Source organism: Symphodus melops, assembly GCF_947650265.1.
Source record: "Symphodus melops genome assembly, chromosome: 23".
In the NCBI taxonomy this organism is placed as follows: Eukaryota; Metazoa; Chordata; class Actinopteri; order Labriformes; family Labridae; genus Symphodus; species Symphodus melops.
Window position 1 is genome coordinate 3,015,502 of NC_136713.1, and position 9,440 is coordinate 3,024,941.

The 9,440-nt window shown below is 48.9% G+C and overlaps 1 protein-coding gene across 1 annotated transcript; it reads left to right on the forward strand.

Moving 5' to 3' along the window:
* Positions 1 to 330: 330 nt before the first annotated feature.
* Positions 331 to 7,080, forward strand: LOC306818774 (neuropeptide FF receptor 1-like; the record flags this gene model as incomplete). Its single annotated transcript, XM_079336492.1, has 3 exons — positions 331 to 673; positions 4,375 to 4,474; positions 6,102 to 7,080. The coding sequence occupies 3 exons, from the start codon at positions 331 to 333 to the stop codon at positions 7,078 to 7,080; spliced, it is 1,422 nt and encodes a 473-aa protein (XP_079192618.1).
* Positions 7,081 to 9,440: the final 2,360 nt, after the last annotated feature.

Below are 9,440 nucleotides of genomic sequence, written 5' to 3' on the forward strand. Positions count from 1 at the left end.
GTGGTTCTTTATTTATTGATTATTTCTGTTGGTGTTCTGGTCTCTGTAACTTTTACAGATCAACTTGTTTTTATCAATTGTACCATTAGAACCTGCGTACCTCATGTACCTCAGCACCCATGTACCATGCCTTCTCACTTTGTGTTTCATGTATTGCTGTATTAAAGGACTCTCCCTGCAACCAAATTTACCTACAGGTACAAATGAAGTTACCTGAACCTGTCATTCATAAATATAATAGGGTCAACCATTGTTCAAATGTCAAAGCATTAAGATGATCCATGTGTAAGAATCCTGTCTTATTTCCTGTGCAGAGTCTGTGTAACAACGATGGAGCTACCTGACAACATGGCGGAGGAGGGGATGGAGACCGAGGGGCCGGCCACCACAGCTGCCTTCGTAAACACCAGCTCAGGTGGCGCCACAAATTCCACCAACATTACCTTTTTCCCCTACTATCCGCACTCGTTGTACGTCGCCGCCAGCTACATTGTGGCCTACTTTTTCATCTTCCTGCTGTGCATGGTGGGCAACATCCTGGTGTGTCTAATAGTGCTGGAAAACCGTCACATGCGCACGGTCACCAACCTCTTCATCTTCAACCTGGCAATCAGTGACCTGCTGGTGGGCATCTTCTGCATCCCTACGACACTGGTGGATAACATGATCACAGGTAGGCACCCGAATGACTGTACCATTTCTGCTCTGAGCACTCGAGCAATTCAACTCATCAGAAAGACGCCGTTACTGCTGATCTTTTCTAAATGTGACAGTCCCCGTACTTTACCAGCTACGGACGTGTCTTCACATCCTCTTCGCTCCATGTCTGATCGGGAAGTATCCCGTCTCAAATAAAAAACATGCACTATAAAGTAACGAAACAGTGTCGCTCATACAGAGGTCTACAGACTGTTGTCATGGAGACGAGAGAGCTGCAGCACTATTCTTCTCTGCGCTCAAAAGCTTCATGAGTGCACAGCCAGGTGGACAAGGGGCCTGATGTATGCCCTCTCATATTCTGAATATTATATATATCCATCCATCCATTTTCTGCCGCTTATCCGGGTCGCGGGGACAGCAGTCTAAGCAGAGACACCCAGACTTCCCTCACCCCAGACACCTCCTCCAGCTCTTCCGGTGGGACCCCAAGGCGTTCCCAAGCCAGCCAAGAGACATAGTCTCTCCAGCGTGTCCTGGGTCTACCCCGAGGCCTCCTCCGAGGGACATGCCCGGAACACCTCCCTAGGGAGGCGTCCAGGGGGCATCCGGACCAGATGCCCGAACCACCTCAACTGACTCCTCTCGATGTGGAGGAGTAACGGCTCTACTCCGAGCTCCTCCCTGGTGACCGAGCTCCTCACCCTATCTCTAAGGGTGCGCCCAGCCACCCTACGGAGGAAGCCCATTTCGGCCGCTTGTGTCCGAGATCTCGTTCTTTCGGTCATGACCCAAAGCTCATGACCATAGGTGAGGGTAGGAACGAAGATCGACCGGTAAATCGAGAGCTTCGCCTTTCGGCTTAGCTCCTTCTTCACCACGACGGACCGATACAGCGACCGCATGACTGCAGACGCCGCACCGATCCGTCTGTCGATCTCGCGCTCCATCTTCCCCCCACTCGTGAACAAGACCCCGAGATACTTAAACTCCTCCACCTGGGGCAAGGACTCCCCACCGACCCGAAGAGGGCAAACCACCTTTTTCCGGTCGAGGACCATGGCCTCAGATTTAGAGGTGCTGATCCTCATCCCAGCCGCCTCACACTCGGTAGCGAACCGCCCCAGTGCACGCTGGAGGTCCGGGTTCGATGGAGCCAACAAGACCACATCATCTGCAAAAAGCAGAGACGAGATCCTGTGGTCCCCGAACCGGACCCCCTCCGGCCCCTGGCTGCGCCTAGAAATTCTGTCCATAAAAGTAATGAACAGAACCGGTGACAAAGGGCAGCCCTGCCGGAGGCCAACGCGCACCGGGAACAGGTCCGACTTACTGCCGGCAATGCGAACCATACTCCTGCTCCGCTTGTACAAGGACCGGACCGCCCTTAGCAAAGGGCCCCGAACCCCATACTCCCAGAGCACCCCCCACAGGGCGCCGCGAGGGACACGGTCGAATGCCTTCTCCAGATCCACAAAGCACATGTGGACTGGTTGGGCAAACTCCCATGAACCCTCGAGCACCCGCTGGAGAGTGTAGAGCTGGTCCAGTGTTCCACGGCCAGGACGAAAACCGCATTGTTCCTCTTGAATCCGAGGTTCGACGATCAGCCGGATCCTCCTCTCCAGAACCCTGGAATAGACTTTCCCAGGGAGGCTGAGGAGTGTGATTCCCCGGTAGTTGGAACACACCCTCCGGTCCCCCTTCTTGAAAAGAGGGACCACCACCCCGGTCTGCCAGTCCAGAGGTACTGTCCCCGACCTCCACGCGATGTTACAGAGACGTGTCAACCATGACAGCCCCTGCACATCCAGAGACTTAAGATACTCAGGGCGAATCTCATCCACCCCCGGAGCCTTGCCGCCAAGGAGCTTGCCAACTACCTCGGTGACTTCGGCTTGGGTGATGGACGAGTCTACCTCTGAGAACTCAGCCTCTGCTCCCTCGGTGGGAGACGTGACGGTGGGATTGAGGAGATCCTCGAAGTATTCCTTCCACCGTCCGACGACATCCCCAGTTGAGGTCAGCAGCTCCCCACCTCCACTGTAAACAGTGTTGGTGAAGCACTGCTTCCCCCTCCTGAGGCGACGGACGGTTTGCCAGAATTTCCTCGAGGCCGACCGAAAGTCCTCCTCCATGGCCTCCCCGAACTCCTCCCAGGCCCGAGTTTTTGCCTCCACGACCGCCCGGGCTGCGGAATGCCTGGCCTGCCGGTACCCGTCAGCTGCCTCAGGAGTCCTATGCGCTAGCAACGCCCGATAGGACTCCTTCTTCAGCTTGACGGCCTCCCTTACTTCCGGTGTCCACCACTGGGTTCGGGGATTGCCGCCACGACAGGCACCAGAGACCCTGCGACCACAGCTCAGAGCAGCTGTTTTGACAATGGAGGTGGAGAACATGGTCCACTCGGACTCAATGCACCCAGCCTCCCCCGGGATCTGCGAAAAGCTCGTCCGGAGGTGGGAGTTGAAGACCTCACTAACAGAGGGTTCAGCCAGGCGTTCCCAGCAGACCCTCACTACACGTTTGGGCCTGCCGAGTCTGACCGGCTTCCTCCCCTGCCAGCGCATCCAACTCACCACCAGGTGGTGATCAGTTGACAGCTCAGCCCCTCTCTTCACCCGAGTGTCCGAGACACACGGCCGAAGGTCAGATGACACGACCACAAAGTCTATCATCGACCTCCGGCCTAGGGAGTCCTGGTGCCACGTGCACTTATGGACATCCCTGTGCTCGAACATGGTGTTCGTTATGGACAAACTGTGACTAGCACAGAAGTCCAATAACAGAACACCACTCTGGTTCAGATCAGGGAGGCCGTTCATCCCAATCACCCCACTCCAGATCTCACTGTCATTGCCCACGTGAGCGTTGAAGTCCCCCAGTAGAACAATGGAGTCCCCAGTCGGAGCACTGTCCAGCACCCCTCCCAGGGACTCCAAGAAGGCCGGGTACTCCACACTGCCGTTCGGGCCGTAGGCTGAGACGACAGTGAGAGACCTGTCCCCTACCCGAAGGCGCAGGGACACGACCCTCTCGTTCACCGGGGTGAACTCCAACACCTGGCAGCTGAGCTGGGGGGCTATGAGCAAGCCCACACCAGCCCGCCGCCTCTCACCGCGGGCAACTCCAGAGAAGTAGAGAGTCCAGCCCCTCTCGAGGAGCTGGGTTCCAGAGCCCAAGCAGTGCGTGGAGGTGAGCCCGACTATATCTAGTCGGTACCTCTCAACCTCCTGCACAAGCTCAGGCTCCTTCCCCCCCAGTGAGGTGACGTTCCATGTACCAAACGCCAGAAGCTGCGTCCGGGGATCGGGTCGCCGAGGCCCCCGCCGTCGACTGCCGCCCGATCCACATTGCACCCGACCCCTACGGCTTCCTCTGTGGGTGGTGGGTCCACAGGAGGACGGGCCCGCGTCATCCTTTCGGGCTGAGCCCGGCCGGGCCCCACGGGCAAAAGCTCGGCCACCAGGCGCTCTCCTGCGGGCCCCAACCCCAGGCCTGGCTCCAGGGTGGGGCCCCGGCTCCGCCATGCCGGGCGACGTCACGGTCCTTGTTGGTGTTCCTCTCATATATATATAATATGTTAATTTTAAAAAACTGTAAATAATTAAGACCTATTTTTCAATTCATGAGGCACTACAGTTGAGGTCAACAGGTTTCATACTGTTGAGGTCGAGCCGCGTGTTTGAGCGACACTCTGTTTGTCTTTTTCAACAGGTTGGCCCTTTTCCAACACGATGTGCAAGCTGAGCGGCTTCGTGCAGGGAGTGTCCGCCTCTGCTTCCGTCTTCACTCTGGTGGCGATCGCTGTCGAAAGGTGAGTTGCTCTGTGGCGTGATAGTTAATGCTCTTTATCGTCTATAACTGAGGAAACAGCCGAGTCATGGACAAGTTGACCCGATGAAGCTGAAACACGTCGGCCTGTTTCGATCTTTTTCACTTTTCACTTTTCATGCACATTGATAGTCGCTGAAGCTGTGCCAGAATATCTACCATAAGTTTGATCTGTCGCTTGTTTGTTTGTAAATAACTGATCATAAAACCTCTAAAATGATAAACAAATATTCAACCAACCGTTAAACCTCCTGTTCACAGCATCCCTGTGAAGCACAGCGGTGGAAGCAGCACGCCATGCCACATACTCTCTTTTATGGTGACGCCAAACACATGCTCATTTTGGCGCTGCAAACATTCAGGCTTTGTTCAGACAGTCAGTGTGTGTGTGTGTGTGTGTGTGTGTGTGTGTGTGTGTGTGTGTGTGTGTCTGACATGTGTGTGACATTTCATGTATATATTGCTATTTGTTACATGCTGAGTGATGTATGATGTATGTACCTGCAGATGTAAATTAGCTTCAGGCTAACTCTGGTGCAATGAATCAAATGGTCTCATTTATGTTTTTTTGTTGCACATTGTCCCTCACAAATAAAGTTGAAAATTGAAATTGAAAAATTCAAAGGTAAACTGATTGAATTGTTGTTATCGCATTGGATCAAATCTTGAAAATAGGTTGTTCAAAAATCCAATTCTAGTTTTAGTCTGGATGAAACCTTCAGTTTGTGTTGTTCAAAACTTGTCAGTAGCATTTGGATAACTCTGGATTACCCTTATCCCAACAGGGGGTAGGATTTCAAGGTGGGAAGAAAATGTCATAAAACTTTAAAATTGTTCAAATAATTTTATTTATTTATTTATATTCTACACTTGACTTTGAAGCAGAGGAACAAATCAAGCTAAACGATAGATAGATCGATAGATAGATAGATAGATAGATAGATAGATAGATAGATAGATAGATAGATAGATAGAAACAAACCAAAGCAAAAGTTCAGATCTGAAAGACATTTTCAAAATATGTATTTGTTGATGTGTATTTGTTTTTGTTTTTCACATGAGGGGTCATAAAGGAAATTATGAATAGAAGTGTATGTTTGTGTAATTTTCGTGTTAATTATAAAGTGACCCTATGTTGGATCTTCTACCTGTTCTTTACATAGCTGGTTGATCCAGTCCAGTGTTGCTTTTCACATCCGGCATGAAAGTAAGACGGATTACCTGATCTCGATTACCTAATCCAGATTAGTGTTTCTGACTCAAAGGATCTTGTTTTGCTCCATGTTTGTTTTTATTCTTGCTGTTTTCTTCCATTGACCAGTTTGTGGAACGCATCTTGAATTAACTTGCCAGATCTCCGTCGATGGTGTTGCATTGCGAGTGAAGCAGAAGACGCATTGAAGCGACCGAGACGTTCAGATTGAATCAGATCTTTAGGAGTCTAGTTTGAACGACGTTTGAATCACCTCTGTATGTGGTTTCAATCCGATTTGGAAAAATTAGATCTCATGTGGCTTTTTGCGTTCAGGCTGGCAAAAACAATCAGAAGACATTATTTGTATTTTTATGCCAAAACAACAGGACTGGTTGTTCTTTTCTTTCTCTTCCAGGTTTGGCTGTATTGTTTACCCTCTAAAACCCAAGCCAACTGTGCTTGTTGCCAAGGCGACCATCATTCTGATCTGGATGCTGGCGGTGGTGATCATGTGTCCTGCTGCGGTGGCGCTGACCGTGGAGAAAATTCCTTTTCACTTCTTGGTGCACAACGATGACTTCAACCTCACGTATCCTCTGTACACCTGCTATGAAAACTTTTCCTACCCTCAGATGACAAAGGTCTACACGGCGGTTCTGTTCGCTCACATCTACCTGGTGCCCCTCAGCCTCATCACTCTGATGTACGGGAGAATCTGTGTCAAACTGTGGTCCTCTGTGGTGGCCAACAGAGAGCTGCAGCTGGCCAACGCCACGGTGCAGGTGGTGGGGAGGAGAGGAGGTCAGCAAAGAATATCCAAGAAAAAGATCAAGGTGATAAAGATGCTCATCCTGGTGGCTTTGCTGTTCATGCTCTCCTGGTTACCACTCTGGACCCTCATGATGATGACGGACTACGCAGGTTTGAACAGGGACCAGCTCGACCTTCTGTCCAGCTACATCTTCCCCTTTGCCCACTGGCTGGCTTTTGCCAACTCCAGCGTCAACCCCATCATCTATGGATACTACAACGAGAACTTTAAGAGGGGCTTCCAGGCTATGTGCTGGTCCAGGCCCATCGGCTGCCTCCTGCAGTGCCACCTGTGGAGAAAGATGGCAAGGTGGGGCAGGAAGAACAGGTCCGTCGGTGTACAGTGTAGACCTACTGACTTCAGAGAGGCAATCGGCAATCACAACCAACTTGTGTTAGGGCTGAGAAATCGAGTCCATAACGACGGGGCTGAACCGAACAGGGGCGGCATGGCGCGATGTGTGGTGGTCCAATCAGAGAGAAGTGTTTTAGAGCGAGGTGTAGAAATGGCACCGAGTCGTAAGAAAAGCAGTACAGGAGAGGAGATGGAGGGCGTACAGTCAGGAAGGGCGTTTGAGGCATAGGATAACTGAGGGATCACGGTGTGACCAGAATTAAGCCAAACCAGGCCGTAGGTTCTTGTTTAATTCCAAAAAAGAAAGGACTGTTCATCCTGTGTTGAATATCGGTGAAACAGAATTGGTTCAAAGTAGCACAAAGACAAGATGTGTATGTTAAATTTAAATGACGACAAAATGTTTCAAAAGAAAACAGGACCAGCATCCATCATTTAAATCAAGATTAGAGAAAAAATAACATTCTAGTTCATGGTGGGGCTCACTGCAGACTATTCATCTCTTTTGGCATCTCAATTTTTTCCTGTTCATCTTTTACTCATCTCTCTTCAGCACACTCTAATGGTGCTCTGACGTAGATGTCTGAGCTGTCTCTCATCAGAGACTGGCCCCAGGTAAAACAAAAGAATCTACCTCTTCAACACTGCTAATGCAAGAAGTCGCTTTAAATGTGTGCTATGTAGTTTTGGTAGAAAAATTAAAAAAGACAGTGAAACACAACCAAGCAACAACAATGAGGAACAAAGTAACTAAAGAAGAGTCAATCATGACAGTAAATCATTGTCAGTAAAGATTCTGACAATCTGAAGAACTCTCTGTATGCAGGAGAACCAACATAGTGTGACTGTGATGGAGAGGTACCATCAGTGTTATCGGTGCTTAAAAACCCAGCATCCATGTTGGTATGGGGGTGCTTTAGTCCTCATGACATGGGGAACCTGCACATTGATGAAGACACTCAGCTTATGTGTTCTGGACGCATTACAGTACATGTTAGGCCGTTCTCACTTTAGGTATGATTGTTTCGTACGGGGCCCGAGCACGATGACTCCCCGCTCCCCTCTAACCTGCTGATCTGCGTTTGCAGTCTGACACAGCAGGTGACAGTATGCACATTTTTTGCAGATCCTCCAAAAAGTAGAAGCAAACATGGCAACCACTCGAGGATTCAGTCGATCCTGTTGGCTATGGATGTGAAGGTTATTTCTCGAATGCCAACAACGACCCTCTTCTGACGTCACATGTACTGTGCAGCTCAGATGATGAAACGTAAATATACATTGGTTCCCAAAGTGGGGGTTGGGACCCCCAGGGGGTCACGAGACACTGGAAGGGGGATCGCGAGATTCCTTCCAAAAACATGAAAAGCTGAAATGTTTTCATGTACATAAAAACATGTAAAAATGTAAAGTTGTTTGAAATTGCATATTTTACCCATTATTTAAAAAAAGATATATGTTCTATTGTGTGTTGTTCTAATGCCAGTGTTAAGATATGCATATTAGTGTTTGTGGCCGTGTGCAACGCAAATGTTTTAACCACCTCCAGGACAATGGGGCTCCCCATGAATCAATCAATCAATCTTTATTTATATAGTGTCAATTCATAACAGGCGTTATCTTGAGACACTTTACAAAAGCAGGTAAAGGACCTTACTGTTTGTCTGTTAACATTAACAAAAGAGCAGGTAACAAGACCATGCTCATTGTTATGTTTACAAAAAGCAGGTAAAGGACCTTACTGATGGCTATATTACAAGAGCCCAGCTTAATCCGTCATAGCGTGGCAAGAAAAAACTTCCTTTTAACAGGCAGAAATCTTCAGCAGACCCGGATCATGACAGAGCAGCCATCTGCTAAACTGTGCTGGGCTTGAAAATGGGACAAGATGCAGAAAGAAGAATAGGATAGGTTGGGGGGGGGGTCTGGGCAGGCCATCCTCACCAACAGTCCCAAGGAACCTAAGAGAGCTCAGGAGCTCCCAAAAAAAGGAGAGGTTAGAATATAAAGATAGTGACAAGCAGTAATAAGATATGAAAGCTGGGAGAGAAAGAAGGAGAGAGAGATAAGAGATCCTGGTGCCAGTTCCCCCGGTAGTCTAGGCCTATAGCAGCATAACTATGAGCTGGTCCTAAGCCAGCCCTAACTATAAGATTTATCAAAAAGAAAAGTTTTAAGTCTATTCTTTTTAAGTACTGTAGTGTATTATACATGCAAACACAATGTAAGATAAACAAGTATGTGACTGTAAGTGCTGCTAAAGTGTGTTGCTAAAGTGTGAACTTATGTTAAAGCAATTAGTGGTTTCAAGGAAAGCTTGGTTTAACATCAACAAGCATGTAGTGGTTTATTGTGGGGTTGTTTCTTAAGACTGATTAGGATAACATTTGGGTCTAAAACATGAGTAAACAGGTGTTGATCCCGAGAAAGAGATCATAAAAGTCAACCCGGTGTCACGATCGAGCAGGCAGGAAACAGGGAGGAGGACCCAAGTGCAGAATGACAAATTTATTAACAAAAGATAAACAAACGAGGAGAAAATAAAATCCAAAAACGAAGAACATCCAAAATCCAAAACCACGACGGAGA